The following is a 17,357-nucleotide window of genomic DNA, read 5'->3' on the forward strand; positions in this document are numbered from 1 at the left end:
CTTTAAAAATCAGACAATGTGATTTTCTGCATTTTTTTTTTTCTCATTCTGTCTCTCATAGTTGAAGTGTACCAAGGATGAAAATTACAAGCCTCTCATCTTTTTAAGTGGGAGAACTTGCACAATTGGTGACTAAATATTTTTTTGCCCCACTGTATGTCCTCTAATCACAGCTCCTTTACCTCTGAACCAGTGGATTGCACTCTAAGTCGACACGCTGCAGCAGGAAGCCCTGCAGCTGGTCTGAAGAAACCCCAGAGCTCTGCAGCATCCTGCAGGCCTCCACCCGCAGCTCGGCCTCCCTCTCAGTCTCCACGCAGTGCATCAGAGCCTCCTGCACGTCTGGGGAGGATAAACCAACGACACCCAACGCTGCAACAACAACAACACAAGGTTATTAGTTCACTGTGTTACTTTTGCTCATGTTAGTGTCCTGTAAACCAACCTGTGGTACAGAGGTGGGAAGTAGTGGGAGTACATATACTTCGTTACTGTACTTAAGTAAATTTTTCTGGTATCAGTACTTTACCTCACTACTTATTTTTCAGACGACTTTTTACTTTGAACTTCTTACATTTTGAACACAAAGACCTGTACTTTCTACTTCTTACATGTTGAACACAAATACCTGTACTTTCTACTTCTCACATGTTGAACTCAAATACCTGTACTTTGCTACTTCTTACATGTTGAACACAAATACCTGTACTTTCTACTTCTTACATGTTGAACACAAATACCTGAACTTTCTACTTCTTACATGTTGAACTCAAATAACCTGTACTTTCTACTTTCTTACAGTGAACACAAATACCTGTACTTTCTACTTACATGTTGAACCCAAATACCTGTACTTTCTACTTCTTACATGTTGAACCCAAATACCTGAACTTTCTACTTCTCACATGTTGAACTCAAATTACCTGTACTTTCTACTTCTTACATGTTGAACACAAATAACCTGTACTTTCTACTTCTACATGTTGAACCCAAATCCGTACTTTCTACTTCTTACATGTTGAACCCAAATACCTGTACTTTCTACTTCTACATGTTGAACCCAAATACCTGTACTTTCTACTTCTTACATGTTGGGAACTCAAATACCTGTACTTTCTAACTTCTTACATGTTGAACTCAAATACCTGTACTTTCTACTTCTTACATGTTGAACTCAAATACCTGTACTTTCTACTTCTTACATGTTGAACTCAAAATACCTGTACTTTCTACTTCTTAACATGTTGAAAACCCAAATACCTGTACTTTCTACTTCTTACATGTTGAACTCAAATACCTGTACTTTCTACATCTCACATGTTGAACTCAAATACCTGTACTTTCTACTTCTTACATGTTGAACTCAAATACCTGTACTTTCTACTTCTACATGTTGAACACAAATACCTGTACTTTCTACTTCTTACATGTTGAACCCAAATACCTGTACTTTCTACTTCTTACATGTGAACACAAATACCTTGTACTTTCTACTTCTTACATGTTGAACACAAATACCTGTACTTTCTACTTCTTACATGTTGAACTCAAATACCTGTACTTTCTACTTCTCACATGTTGAACTCAAATACTTGTACTTTCTACTTCTTACATGTTGAACCCAAATACCTGTACTTTCTACTTCTTACATGTTGAACTCAAATACCTGTACTTTCTACTTCTTACATGTTGAACTCAAATACCTGTACTTTCTACTTCTTACATGTTGAACTCAAATACCTGTACTTTCTACTTCTTACATGTTGAACTCAAATACCTGTACTTTCTACTTCTTACATGTTGAACACAAATACCTGTACTTTCTACTTCTTACATGTTGAACTTACATTACATACATATACTTTCTACTTCTTACATGTTGAACACAAATACCTGTACTTTCTACTTCTACATGTTGAACTCAAATACCTGTACTTTCTACATCTCACATGTTGAACTCAAATACCTGTACTTTCTACTTCTTACTGTTGAAACAATTTGTACTTTCTACTTACTTTTACATGTTGAACCCAAATACCTGTACTTTCTACTTCTTACATGTTGAACACAAATACCTGTACTTTCTACTTCTTACATGTTGAACACAAATACCTGTACTTTCTACTTCTTACATGTTGAACTCAAATACCTGTACTTTCTACTTCTTACATGTTGAACTCAAATACCTGTACTTTCTACTTCTTACATGTTGAACACAAATACCTGTACTTTCTACTTCTTACATGTTGAACTCAAATACATATACTTTCTACTTCTTACATGTTGAACACAAATACCTGTACTTTCTACTTCTCACATGTTGAACTCAAATACCTGTACTTTCTACTTCTCACATGTTGAACTCACATATCCTTGTACTTTCTACTTCTTACATGTGTGAACACAAATACCTGTACTTTCTACTCTTACATGTTGAACCCAAATACCTGTACTTTCTACTTCTTACATGTTGAACACAAATACCTGTACTTTCTACCGCTTACATGTTGAACACAAATACCTGTACTTTCTACTTCTTACATGTTTGAAACTCAAATACCTGTACTTTCTACTTCTTACATGTTGAACTCAATACCTGTTACTTTCTACTTCTCACATGTTGAACTCAAATACTTGTACTTTCTACTTCTTACAGTTGAACCCAAATACCTGTACTTTCTACTTCTTACATGTTGAACTCAAATACCTGTACTTTCTACTTCTTACATGTTGAACTCAAATACCTGTACTTTCTACTTCTTACATGTTGAACTCAAATACCTGTACTTTCTACTTCTTACATGTTGACTTTCTACTTCTTACATGTTGAACCCAAATACCTGTACTTTCTACTTCTCACATGTTGAACTCAAATACTTGTACTTTCTACATGTTGAACTCAAATACCTGTACTTCTACTTCTTACATGTTGAACTCAAATACCTGTACTTTCTACTTCTTACATGTTGAACTCAAATACCTGTACTTTCTACTTCTTACGTGTTGAACACAAATACCTGTACTTTCTACTTCTTACGTGTTGAACACAAATACCTGTACTTTCTACTTCTTACATGTTGAACACAAATACCTGTACTTTCTACTTCTTACGTGTGAACACAAATACTGTACTTTCTACTTCTTACATGTTGAACACAAATACCTGTACTTTCTACTTCTTACATGTTGAACTCAAATACCTGTACTTTCTACTTCTTACATGTTGAAACTCAAATACACCTGTACTTCTACTTCTTACACGTTGAACCCAAATACCTGTACTTTCTACTTCTTACATGTTGAACTCAAATACCTGTACTTTCTACTACTTCTCATGTTGAACTCAAATACTTGTACTTTCTACTTCTTACATGTTGAACCCAAATACCTGTACTTTACTACTTCTTACATGTTGAACTCAAATACCTGTACTTTCTACTTCTTACATGTTGAACTCAAATACCTGTACTTTCTACTTCTTACATGTTGAACTCAAATACCTGTACTTTCTACATCTTACATGTTGAACACAATACCTGTACTTTCTACTTCTTACATGTTGAACTCAAATACCTGTACTTTCTACTTTCTTACATGTTGAACTCAAATACCTGTACTTTCTACTTCTTACATGTTGAACACAAATACCTGTACTTCTACTTCTTACATGTTGAACTCAAATACCTATACTTTCTACTTCTTACATGTTGAACACAAATACCTGTACTTCTACTCTTACATGTTGAAACAAATACCTGTACTTTCTACATTCTTACATGTTGAACTCAAATACCTGTACTTTCTACTTCTTACATGTTGAACACAAATACCTGTACTTTCTACTTCTTACATGTTGAACCAAATACCTGTACTTTCTACTTCTTACATGTTGAACACAAATACCTGTACTTTCTACTTCTTACATGTTGACACAAATACCTGTACTTTCTACTTCTTACATGTTGAACTCAAATACCTGTACTTTCTACTTCACATGTTGAACTCAAATACTGTACTTTCTACTTCTTACATGTTGAACCCAAATACCTGTACTTTCTACTTCTTACATGTTGAACACAAATACCTGTACTTTCTACTTCTTACATGTTGAACACAAATACCTGTACTTTCTACTTCTTACATGTTGAACTCAAATACCTGTACTTTCTACTTCTTACATGTTGAACTCAAATACTGTACTTTCTACTTCTTACATGTTGAACCCAAATACCTGTACTTTCTACTTCTCACATGTTGAACTCAAATACTGTTACTTTCTACATGTTGAACTCAAATACCTGTACTTTCTACTTCTTACATGTTGAACTCAAATACCTGTACTTTCTACTTCTTACATGTTGAACTCAAATACCTGTACTTTCTACTTCTTACATGTTGAACCCAAATACCTGTACTTTCTACTTCTCACATGTTGAACACAAATACTGTACTTTCTACTTCTACATGTTGAACACAAATACCTGTACTTTCTACTTCTTACATGTTGAACAAATACCTTGTACTTTCTACTTCTTACATGTTGAACTCAAAACCTGTACTTTCTACTTCTTACGTGTTGAACACAAATACCTGTACTGTACTTCTACTTCTTACGTGTTGAACACAAATACCTGTACTTTCTACTTCTTACATGTTGAACACAAATTACCTTGTACTTTCTACTTCTTACATGTGAACACAAATACTGTACTTTCTACTTCTTACAGTTGAACACAAATACCTGTACTTTCTACTTCTTACATGTTGAACTCAAATACCTGTACTTTCTACTCTTACATGTTGAACTCAAATACCTGTACTTTCTACTTCTTACATGTTGAACTCAAATACTTGTACTTTCTACTTCTCTCATTTTTCCAAACAGCTGGTTCCTTTAGTCTGAATGTGTGTTTGATGCGTGATCATTATTCTTTAGAGTCATTGCGTGCCTATTGATTTGAACACGATCCGTGTATCCATCATTTCCTGGTCTTCTCTAAAGAAGAGGGACCAATGGAAACGTTGTCATGTTGCCGTTGTTCAGCATGGAAACATTCATTAGCTAACAATGATATTATTGTTCCATTAATATAAAGGGAGGTCAGGTACTCTTTAAAGCAGCTGCTAGTTATGGGTACTTTTTACTTAAAGTTGGGGGTAGGTAATTCACTTCAGAAACACTTTATGTCATAAAAAAATATCATCAGTGGAAGCCGTGGCGCTGTAAAAAGCACGACCAATCATCTGCCTCGGCCCGGCTAAAGTAACTGGATGGCCTACCTGCCTGTCAGCCTTCCATCTGTGCACAAACTTATCTCGTGCCCTCATTGGTCATGTGTGCGTTCGTGTGTTGGAGGAGGGGCTCTGTGAGGAAGTCTGAAGGAAGGGGCAGATTGTTTCCGGGTGTGTATTTTCAAATTCTAGCGCACTCGAGCTGGTTTCTCCGTTCTTACCTACCCTACCTGAAGTACATTTCGAAGCCCCATACTTCTTTACTTTTACTTGAGTAAAGAAGTTTAGTCAATAATTCTACTTTTACCAGAGTATGTTTAAACACGAGTATCTGTACTTCTACTTGAGTAAAGGATGTGTGTAATTTGCCATCTCTGCTTGTGTTTATAAGAGTCAGCTTCTTAGATCATTGACACCTTCTCAGTTAAAAAGTACTGTAATTCCTCCTGTCTCTTTGGCATTTGGAAACATGTTTTACCTCTGATGGCTGACAGTCGAACATCTGGAGCTGTGTCGTGTTCCACCAGCTGCAGCCAGACAACTCACCACTATAAAGCAAAACATATTTCAATTTTGTTTTTCAATTCTCCACACCACACTCCGGCTGATATCACACCCTGCAGATATTATACTAAATACTACTCCTCCTCCTCTCTTACCATCTCCTCCTCAGCTGCAGAGATGCAGGTCGCTGACTAAATGCTCACAGGTTATTAATACACAATTATTTCTGTTGTTACATTTGTGTGTCTCACTAGCCACTTTGTCAAGATAACAAGCTTTATCAAGTCATTAAGTATTTCATGATTTCATAACATCGGCCTGTAGTCATGTCTGCATGCTTTTGTGGCTGTTATCTGAGGCTACTGTAATCTGTTTGGTAGTTTGAACTGCAGTCTTAAACTTCTGGTATTTCTCATTTAGCAGCAGCGTATGTTGTCATTGAACAGTTTAACCTGGCCTGTATAAAAAAGAGGAAGCTTGAGTTATCATCTGGGCAGACTTTATATTTAAGGTCAATATAGACTGTTAGTTTCCACCTGTCTCATTAAGGTCCCCGCCCTCCACGTTCTTTCCTGTCTCACTTAGTGTTCAGCTCCTCCCATTGGTTGTCTCAGATAGCCTTAAAGGTCACCTGTCTTCTTCATGTCTCTTCTACATCAACATGTGTCCCCTACTTCTTTCATGTCTCTTCTACATCAACATGTGTCCCCCTCTTCTCATGTCTCTTCTACATCAACATGTGTTCCCCTCTTCTCCATGTCTCTTCTACATCAACATGTGTCCCCCTCTTCATCCATGTCTCTTCTACATCAACATGTGTCCCCTCTTCTTCATGTCTCTTCTACATCAACATGTGTCCCCCTCTTCTTTCCATGTCTTTCTACATCAACATGTGTCCCCCTCTTCTTCATGTCTCTTCTACAATCAACATGGTGTCCCCTCTTCTTCATGTCTCTTCTACATCAACATGTGTCCCCTCTTCTTCATGTCTCTTCTACATCAACATGTGTCCCCTCTTCTTCATGTCTACTTCTACATCAACATGTGGTCGTCCCCTCTTCTTCAGTCTCTTCTACATCAACATGTGTCCCCTCTTCTTCATGTCTCTTCTACATCAACATGTGTCCCCTCTTCTTCATGTCTCTTCTACATCAACATGTGTCCCCTCTTCTTCATGTCTCTTCTACATCAACATGTGTCCCCTTTCTTCATGTCTCTTCTACATCAACATGTGTCCCCTCTTCTCATGTCTCTTCTACATCAACATGTGTCCCCTTTCTTCATGTCTCTTCTACATCAACATGTGTCCCCTCTTCTTCATGTCTCTTCTACATCAACATGTGTCCCCTCTTCTTCTATGTCCTTCTACATCAACATGTGTCCCTCTTCTTCATGTCTCTTCTACATCAACATGTGTCCCCTCTTCTTCATGTCTCTTCTACATCAACATGTGTCCCCTTTTCTTCATGTCTCTTCTACATCAACATGTGTCCCCTCTTCTTCATGTCTCTTCTACATCAACATGTGTCCCCTCTTCTTCATGTCTCTTCTACATCAACATGTGTCCCCTCTTCTTCATGTCTCTTCTACATCAACATGTGTCCCCTCTTCTTCATGTCTCTTCTACATCAACATGTGTCCCTCTTCTTCATGTCTCCTCTACATCAACATGTGTCCCCTCTTCTTCATGTCTCTTCTACATCAACATGTGTCCCTCTTCTCCATGTCTCTTCTACATCAACATGTGTCCCCTCTTCTTCATGTCTCTTCTACATCAACATGTGTCCCCTCTTCTTCATGTCTCTTCTACATCAACATGTGTCCCCTCTTCTTCATGTCTCTTCTACATCAACATGTGTGTCCCCTCTTCTTCATGTCTCTTCTCCATCAACATGTGTCCCCTCTTCTTCATGTCTCTTCTACATCAACATGTGTCCCCTCTTCTTCATGTCTCTTCTACATCAACATGTGTCCCCTCTTCTTCATGTCTCTTCTACATCAACATGTGTCCCCTCTTCTTCATGTCTCTTCTACATCAACATGTGTCCCCTCTTCTTCATGTCTCTTCTACATCAACATGTGTCCCCTCTTCTTCATGTCTCTTCTACATCAACATGTGTCCCCTCTCTTCTTCATGTCTCTTCTACATCAACATGTGTCCCCTCTTCTTCATGTCTCTTCTACATCAACATGTGTCCCCTCTTCTTCATGTCTCTCTTCTACATCAACATGTGTCCCCTCTTCTTCATGTCTCTTCTACATCAACATGTGTCCCCTTTTCTTCATCTCTTCTACATCAACATGTGTCCCCTTTTCTTCATGTCTCTTCTACATCAACATGTGTCCCCTCTTCTTCATGTCTCTTCTACATCAACATGTGTCGTCTCTTCTACATCAACATGTGTCCCCTCTTCTTCATGTCTCTTCTACATCAACATGTGTCCCCTCTTCTTCATGTCTCTTCTACATCAACATGTGTCCCCTCTTCTTCATGTCTCTTCTACATCAACATGTGTCCCCTCTTCTTCATGTCTCTTCTACATCAACATGTGTCCCCTCTTCTCATGTCTCTTCTACATCAACATGTGTCCCCTCTTCTTCATGTCTCTTCTACATCAACATGTGTCCCCTCTTCTTCATGTCTCTTCTACATCAACATGTGTCCCCTTTCTCCATGTCTCTTCTACATCAACATGTGTCCCCTCTTCTTCATGTCTCTTCTACATCAACATGTGTCCCCTCTTCTTCATGTCTCTTCTACATCAACATGTGTCCCCTCTTCTTCATGTCTCTTCTACATCAACATGTGTCCCCTCTTCTTCATGTCTCTTCTACATCAACATGTGTCCCCTCTTCTCATGTCTCTTCTACATCAACATGTGTCCCCTCTTCTTCATGTCTCTTCTACATCAACATGTGTCCCCTCTTCTTCATGTCTCTTCTACATCAACATGTGTCCCCTTTTTCATGTCTCTTCTACATCAACATGTGTCCCCTCTTCTTCATGTCTCTTCTACCAACATGTGTCCCCTCTTCTTCATGTCTCTTCTACATCAACATGTGTCCCCTCTTCTTCATGTCTCTTCTACATCAACATGTGTCCCCTTTTCTCCATGTCTCTTCTACATCAACATGTGTCCCCTTTTCTTCATGTCTCTTCTACATCAACATGTGTCCCCTTTCTCCATGTCTCTTCTACATCAACATGTGTCCCCTCTTCTTCATGTCTCTTCTATCAACATGTGTCCCTCTTCTTCATGTCTCTTCTACATCAACATGTGTCCCCTCTTCTTCATGTCTCTTCTACATCAACATGTGTCCCCTCTTCTCATGTCTCTCTCTACATCAACATGTGTCCCCTCTTCTTCATGTCTCTTCTACATCAACATGTGTCCCCTCTTCTTCATGTCTCTTCTACATCAACATGTGTCCCCTCTTCTTCATGTCTCTTCTACATCAACATGTGTCCCCTCTTCTCCATGTCTCTTCTACATCAACATGTGTCCCCTCTTCTCCATGTCTCTTCTACATCAACATGTGTCCCCTCTTCTTATGTCTCTTCTACATCAACATGTGTCCCCTCTTCTTCATGTCTCTTCTACATCAACATGTGTCCCCTCTTCTTCATGTCTCTTCTACATCACATGTGTGCCCCTCTTCTTCATGTCTCCTCTACATCAACATGTTCTCTCTGTCTCTTCTACATCAACATTGTCCCCTCTTCTTCATGTCTCTTCTACATCAACATGTGTCCCCTTTTCATGTCTCTTCTCATCAACATGTGTCCCCTTTCTTCATGTCTCTTCTACATCAACATGTGTCCCCTCTTCTTCATGTCTCTTCTACATCAACATGTGTCCCCTCTTCTCATGTCTCTTCTTCATCAACATGTGTCCCCTCTTCTTCATGTCTCTTCTACATCAACATGTGTCCCCTCTTCTTCATGTCTCTTCTACATCAACATGTGTCCCCTCTGTGGAAAGAGACTCTGAAAGTTTCAGGAACAAAGATTCTCTCTCTTTTTGATCCATTTCTATAAAAACCTGTCTGAAAATGAGCTGATCAGATTTTGGCCACTTTATGATGTCATAACGATGTTTTGTCTTGTGTAACCATTAGCCAATCAGCAACCAAGGTAACCCCCCCCCCCCCATTATCACCTGAATCTCCTCCTAGAGCACCATTGAGTTCTTTGTAACCAAATCTCTCTCAGAGGGGCGTGGGGAGGGGCTCCTTATTTTCATCTAAAGTAACAGACAGAGAATCAACACTTTGGAAACAGGGCTGAAACAGAGGGGATTATGGGTAATGCTGCAATGATCTGTTTGGTGTTTCAGCCAATCAGAGACAGGCTCTGGATATATCTGAGACCTGTGATATATTGATGAAAGACAGTATAATAGGAGACCTTTAAGGTTAATATGAACTGTTCTCATTTAAGGTCCCGCCCTCCCCGGTCTCCCCTATGCAGTCTCACTTAGTGTTCAGCTGCTCCCATTGGTTATCTCAGAGAGCCTTAATATAATAAATACTCGTCCTCCTCTCTTACCCTCTCCTCCCTCAGCTGCATAGATGCAGCCGTCAGACAGGCTTGTTTCCTGAGGGCAGTGAACTCATCACTCAGGCAGCGAATCACAGGCTCCAGCAGCGTCTCTGTCTTTATCTTCAGATGGCAGATCACTTCCAGAGCCTCCATCCGGCCCCGGAGACCCCGACCCTCCTCCAGCTTCAACCTGCAGCAGAGAAGAGGTGCTGACACTTCTGCAACAAATCATCAATGTGCAATACATACACATTTATATTATTAATGTCTCAACACCGTGATATGTTACTTATGTCTCTTGCTGCTGCTAATATGGGGTTTTCTTCTCTCTATTTAATAAGTTAGCTTACTAATTTTTTCATGCCTTTTTTATCTGCTATGCCACTTTAGCTGTAACACTGTACATTTCCCCACTGCGGGACCAATAAAGAAATTCTGCCTCTGAACTCGGCTTGTTTTTGCATCTCCTTGTGGTCCTTTTGTGTCTCCTTCAGATTATCCTGCCTCTTTAATGTTGTTTTGTTTCTCTTTTCTGATTGATTTGTGTCTCCATGTCCGCGGCCTCTTGTTATACGTAGGCATGCAGTGCTGATGAACGTTTACCACAGCACCTTAGCTCAGTGTGAACCTGATGAATCCTCCCCAGCTTCATCAGCGCCTCTGCGGCAGCGCGGCGGACAGGGTTGCTGTGGTCGTTCAACATCAGGTGGAGCAGCTTGTGCACCACGTCCTGTAACACAGCAGAGACAGAGTGAGCATGGGAGGAGGCCGCGAGCTGATTTCTTTATTATCTTCTGACCTTATTAATGGGCCCTTTGAGGCAGCAGAGAGTGTTGCAGGACACCAGTCTGGTTCTCCACTCAGAGCTGTTCAGCTGCTCCGCCAACAGTGAGCGGACAAGAGTCTGGAAGAAACAACGGGGGACGGGTTAGAAGACTCAGTGGAAGATAAACACGGTTTCTTTGTTTTTAACTTGTTTAACCAATCATGTCCTCAAAACACACTGTTTAATATAACATATGTTCTAAGTGTGTAATTACTGTAAACCATCAGCTGCACACAAAGCTTTACTATTCAGACAGACAGCTAAGAGATACACAGTGGCGGTTCTAGACCAATTTCACTGGGGGGGCCAGTTATTTTCTGAGGGGGGCACAATAAAAAAAAAACGTTTTATTGTTAGGGGGGGCCACAGGGGGGTCAGAGGTCAGTGTTAGGGCCCCCCTAGAACCGCCCCTGGAGATACACCAAAACATCAGTGTGTTTACATGCTGATGGACAGACAGTGGATTTCTTATGTCATCTGGTGTCTGTGCTGGATCAAAGAAATCATGAGTTCTCTGCTGTGATTTCATGTAACAGGTTTTCAAATAGCAACACGTAGGTCTCTACTGTGCACGTGGTGTCAGATTATAACCTGGTTTCTCTGAGAGCAGGTAAACACACTGATGGGACTCTGTGTGTCTGACAGTCTGGCTGCTGAGGAAGCTGAGCAGAGGAACCACCAGCTGGGCATCGAGGGGTGGATCCGGATCATCCTGCTGATCCTCCTGCTGATCAGCCTCACAGAGTTGTGCTATCAGTCTCTGGATGACTCTGTGATGTTGATCTCCACCGTGAGCTGAACACTGTGCAGCCAGCCAGCCGTCAGCACCTGCAGCATCTGAGACACAAGACCAGGTGGTTAAAGGAAGCCCAATATGCTTATACCAAGTCAGTACTGAGAGATAAATGCAGCGAAGGACAACTTATTCATCACAATTACAATATATATTAGCAGCTGAAACAGTTTGTTAGGCAAATTAACATCACATGAATCTTTCTGTACCGAATTGTGACAATAAACCACACAATCTTCACCAAATAATCTAGTTAACAAAAATATCCTGATATTAACTTCAAACTATTTATAAAGTGATGCAAGTTGTTGTGAGTCAGTAGCCCTGGCTCTAACATTGCACTGTTTGATGTATACAAAAACATAGACTGTAAATAAAGGTGGGTGAAGCATTTCCACTACCTCGCACTAAATGAAGCCAAAACACCTGGATACGAGCACTGCCATTTGGAGTGCACAGTATTGTCATGGACATTTGAGTAAAAGGTAGGCTGCATTAATGGAGAGTTGTTTTCAGACAGAAAACAGTCACACAGTCTGCAGTGTTGTACCTGTTGGTGGTCTGCTGACAGCCGTGGAGTTGCGGTCCTCTGGGACACTCAGGTCTGTTTTCAGGCTCTCTGTGGAAAAAATGTATCTCCTTTTGAACAACAACGTAATGGACATACGTAATCTGTCATAGCCTTTTATTACAACCTTTCTCAAGGAAACACTTTGAAAGCTCTTGACGGATGAGGCCCATTTATCTTATGTTATTAACACATCATTAATTTCCACTGTTGCCTATACTTACTGCTGGGGTGTGTGGCCATCTTCTCTGAGCCACTCAGCCTCTGCAGGTTCTTTTGGTATTTTACCATCTGATTCAAGAAGTTCTGGTCCTGGTTTCTATGTGTCGCCATGTGAGCAGGTTTGTCCTTTTTAGCTGCTGTCGGCCTGGTTCTACTCTGGGACTCCTGCACAATATATACCGTCTGCTGCTGAAGAAGTGCCGGATCCTCAGACTTCTCTAAAGGAAGTAAACCTGTGAATCTCCCTGGAGGCCTCGGAGCCGGTCGACACAGATTCCTCTCTTTCGGTTTCCTCGGTTTCAGGACTCCACTGGGCTTGAATAGCTGCTGGAAGTCGGCCTGGTTGTAGGAGGTTTTGCCTGGTGTTAGGTCTTCCAGTGTGTCCGGGGAGAAACTGAGGCCAGTGGCAGCTTCAGTGATCAGTTTCTGGAAGAGACGCTGAGACCTCTTCAGCTGGATGGAGCCACGACAGGAATCCATTACACCTGATCCAGATCCACAGAGACAGAACATGGTATGATCTTTAGATGATCACCATGTTCTGATTACTAGGGAAATAAGGGTGTAATAATGATTGTTTCAGATCTTGTACTTGAGTAAAAGTAGAAGTACTCAGATCCTGTACTTAAGTAAAAGTAGAAGTACTCCGATCCTGTACTTGAGTAAAAGTAGAAGTACTCAGATCCTGTACTTAAGTAAAAGTAGAAGTACTCAGATCCTGTACTTAAGTAAAAGTAGAAGTACTCAGATCCTGTACTTGAGTAAAAGTAGAAGTACTCAGATCTGATACTTGAGTAAAAGTAGAAGTACCAGAGTGTAGGAATACTCTGTTTACAGTAAAAGTCCTGCATTCAAAATGTTCCTCAAGTAAAAGTAGAAAAGTATCAGCATCAAAATATAGTGAAAGTAGCGACAGTAAAAGTAGTCGTTGTGCAGATTGGTCCATTTCAGAATAATATATATGATGTGTTTTATAATGATTGATCATGAAAGTGTTCTCAAAGCTGGTAAAGGTGCAGCTAGTCTGAATGACTTTGTATACTGCAGGGTAGCTGGTGGATTTACTCCAGGTGGAACTAAAGTCTGATTTAACACTTGATTATATTTCACATCATTCATCCACATCTGTTTTTTGATTGATTGAAAAGTGTATTAACAGCTTGTATATTGGGTACAGTACAGTACAGCTCAAAACATACAATTGTTAAGGGGATGCAGACCAGAGAAAGACTTTCGTCTTGTTTACATCAGGGTCCCCCATTTCCAATTCATCATGTCATTTAAGACATATAAAACATATTTGACATACAGATGGCTTATTTACAATTTACATACAGGTGGTTTTTTACATAGATTGCTTGTTTACAATTTTCATTTTAGATTTCGTTCTAATACATCCTAACCGGACATTTAAGACATACCAAGTCTACAGATATACAGTTAGTAACAGAGTCTAAAATGCGAGTATATACATAGATGGGGGGGGGGGAAGCTGTCCATTGAACGACAGGTTGAGATTTGTACCATTACCTGGGCCAGTTTTGCAATGCTCTCCCCCGAAGGTGCTCTTTAAGAGAGGTTTTGAAGGTAAGTATAGTTTTACTTTCCTTTACAGTTGTGGGAAGAGCGTTCCACCTTGATGTGGCAATCATTGCGAAACGTGTATTCCCCCTTTTTTGTGCCAAATCTGGGTTTCACATGATTTGTGGAGCTCCCTCTGGTGTTATGATCATGGTATTCCTTGACCTTTGGGAAGAATTTTGACATGTACATGGGTACCATAGAGGTGTAGTGGATCTTGTAGATCAGGTCCCATTGCAAGTAGCTGTACTCTGTCGTCTACTCTAAGCCATCCTAGGTTGTCAAAGTGGGCAGAGGTGAGGTGGGTTCTAGATGAAAGGTCAAGCAGTAGTCTGACCAGTTTATTTTGCGATGTTTGAAGTTTTATTTGTAGCGCCTTGGAGGTGCTATGGTACCATGACGTGCAAGCATAGTCATAGTACCCTTGAATGAGTGCTCCTGCCAGAGTTTTCAGGGGTGTTTTTGTTTACCAGAGAGGAGATCCGGTATAGGAATCTAGTTCTTTGATTGACTTTTTTTATTACATTGGATGCCATTTTGTCACAGGAGAGGTTTGCCTCAAGAATAGATCCTAGGTATGTAATTTCCTTCTTACTTGTGACAATAATGTCGCCCACTGCAACTGAGAAGTCGTCGGATTTGCTGAGATTATGTTTCGAACCGAAGAGAATGGACTCTGTTTTACCCAGGTGTAATGATAATTTATTATCGGCGAGCCAGGTGCAGATTCTGCCGAGCTCGGAGCTGAGGGTTTTTTCAACCTGCAACCTGTTCCTGTCAGAGACCAGCAGGGCTGAGTCGTCCGCGAACAGGAACAAGTTGCAGTCACATGCTGATGACATGTCATTTACATAAATTAGGAACAGTAACGGACCTAATATGCTTCCTTGTGGAACACCACAGCTCACTGGGAGGGGGGGGGACAGAGTACCGTTTACCTCCACCATCTGTTCTCCTCCCCTCCAGGTAGGATTGCATCCCGCTCACCGATAGTTTATCAAAACCAATTGCTTTTAGCTTGTCAATCAGAATGGGGTGATTGACAGTGTCGAAAGCCTTTTGTAGGTCCAGCATCACCATGCCGCAGTACTTGCCCTCGTCCACCTCTTGTTTGATGTGGTCGCTCAAATAAAGAAGGCATGTGTCAGTGGAGTGGGATGTTCTAAAGCCAGATTGAAATTCATAGATTAGTTTCTTTTCCGCGAGGTACTTTTCGACCTGTTCATACACTATTTTTTCCATGACTTTCGAGATGGAGGTAAGTATAGAAACAGGGCGGTAGTTGCCTGGGTCCAATTTGCTGCCCTTTTTGTGCAGGGGGGTTACTCTTGCAATTTTGAAGTCTTTGGGTACTTTTCCCTGTTTTATGGAGAGGTTAATTATGTGAGCTATGACTGGTGAGATGGCGGTTGCTGTGTCTCTGAGGAATTTGGAGGGGATATTGTCGTGGCCAGTGGCCTTGTTAGGTTGGAGGGCGCTCAGTTTAATGAGTACCTCTGCTGTTGTTACCCTTGCTAGACTGAAATCATCTTTGCGTACCCCTAGGTTTTTGTAGTAGGTCATGATGTGATCTACTCCAAAAAGCCCTGAGTGGGAGGGTAATTTATTTACAAGAGTTGTGGCTATGTTTGTGAAAAAAATGTCCAAGTACTTGGCCACATCCAGTTTGTCTGTGATGAGCCTGTTATCCGTCTTTATGTTTAAGTTAGAAAATCTCGTTTTGAGTTTTTTACTGCAGCCAAGCTGGTTATTGAGTAATTTCCAAAGTTCACGGGGTTTATTTTTGTTTTCCTCAGTTTTGACATTGATGAAATTCTTTTTGGCAGTTTTGATCATGGAGCTTACGTCATTTCTTAGTCTGTTTCTTTCAATTTTGAGTTCAGTCACGTGGGCCTGGAGTTCACTGCTCGTGCTTTTGGAAAGCATTGACTGACTTTTATGAAACTCAGAGCATTTTTTGTCTCTGGTTTTCATGGCGGTCAGTATGCCGGAGTGCATCCACGGCTCAGCGCGAGTTGTTACCCTGGTTGTTCTTAGGGGGGCCAAATCATTGAGTATTGCAGAGAATTTGTTTTTGAAACCAAGCCATGTTTCTTCAGCTTGTGTACCACTGAGCTCATCTGACCAGTCCAGGCTCTCCAGTTCTAGGTTACAGGCCTCGCTAGAGTAGTTTTTGAGGTCTCTAGATATGACTGTTTTGTGACAGCCGGCCCTTTGTTTTAGCTTTTTGCGGGTACAGAATATCATATAATGATCACTTAACCCGCATGCTATAACCCCTTTACTGGAGATCCTGGACTTGTCAGAGGTCAGAATGAGATCAATGGTAGTTTGTGTTGTTTCACATACCCGGGTGGGGTTGGGTGATTAGCTGGCTGAAGCCGTGCAGATCACAAATCCTACTGAAGGACTTGAAGACGGACGTGTCTTTACGTTGCATATCCGTGTTCCAGTCTCCAATAATAATTGTCTCTACATCCCCCACATCAGCCAAACACCCATCTAATGTATCATAAAAGTCACTCTGTTCCGGTGGTCTATAGATTGTCCCGACTATTACAGATTTAGCATTGTCAAAAAGAATTTCAACCCACACAGATTCAATATTTTCATGATGCAGGTCAGTACGGTTTTTGAAATTGGTGTCTTTATGTATGTACATGCAGACACCACCTCCATTCACGTTCCTGTCCCTTCTCACTACAAGATAATCTTCAATTTCAATCTCTGAATCTGTAATGGAATTGTCCAATTTGGTCTCAGAAAAGCATAATATGCTTGCCTTACCGTTCATGAATAGCTGCCTGAGTTCAGCCAGTTTGTGTCTCAGGCTGTTAGTGTTCAGATGGAAAATATGTAGTCCATTTTTGTTGCTTAAATGCACAATGTCGTCAGCTTGCAGATATTTGTCTTTGTCCGTTACAGCAACCGGCTTGTCGTCGTGGTGGTGGGGGGAGGGGAGGCTCCGTTGTAGCTTTAGCCGTTGATATGCTAGCAGGGTGGCTAACAACATGGCGGATATTTGTTCCCTCGGATCTCGGTTCTCTTCCTCTCGTCACTGCCTCATGCGTGTCTGTCTGCCGAGGCG

The 17,357-nt window shown here is 40.9% G+C and overlaps 1 protein-coding gene across 1 annotated transcript; it reads right to left on the reverse strand.

Moving 5' to 3' along the window:
* Positions 1 to 324: 324 nt before the first annotated feature.
* On the reverse strand, positions 325 to 17,109 carry heatr4 (HEAT repeat containing 4). The gene is made up of 8 exons (XM_034233402.1): positions 17,057 to 17,109; positions 12,691 to 13,236; positions 12,449 to 12,517; positions 11,749 to 11,942; positions 11,079 to 11,183; positions 10,891 to 11,009; positions 10,286 to 10,469; positions 325 to 372 (listed from the first exon to the last, which is right to left on the reverse strand). The coding sequence occupies exons 2-8, from the start codon at positions 13,199 to 13,201 to the stop codon at positions 325 to 327; spliced, it is 1,230 nt and encodes a 409-aa protein (XP_034089293.1). The 5' UTR covers positions 13,202 to 13,236; positions 17,057 to 17,109.
* Positions 17,110 to 17,357: the final 248 nt, after the last annotated feature.

Source organism: Gymnodraco acuticeps, unplaced genomic scaffold, assembly GCF_902827175.1.
Source record: "Gymnodraco acuticeps unplaced genomic scaffold, fGymAcu1.1, whole genome shotgun sequence".
In the NCBI taxonomy this organism is placed as follows: domain Eukaryota; kingdom Metazoa; phylum Chordata; class Actinopteri; order Perciformes; family Bathydraconidae; genus Gymnodraco; species Gymnodraco acuticeps.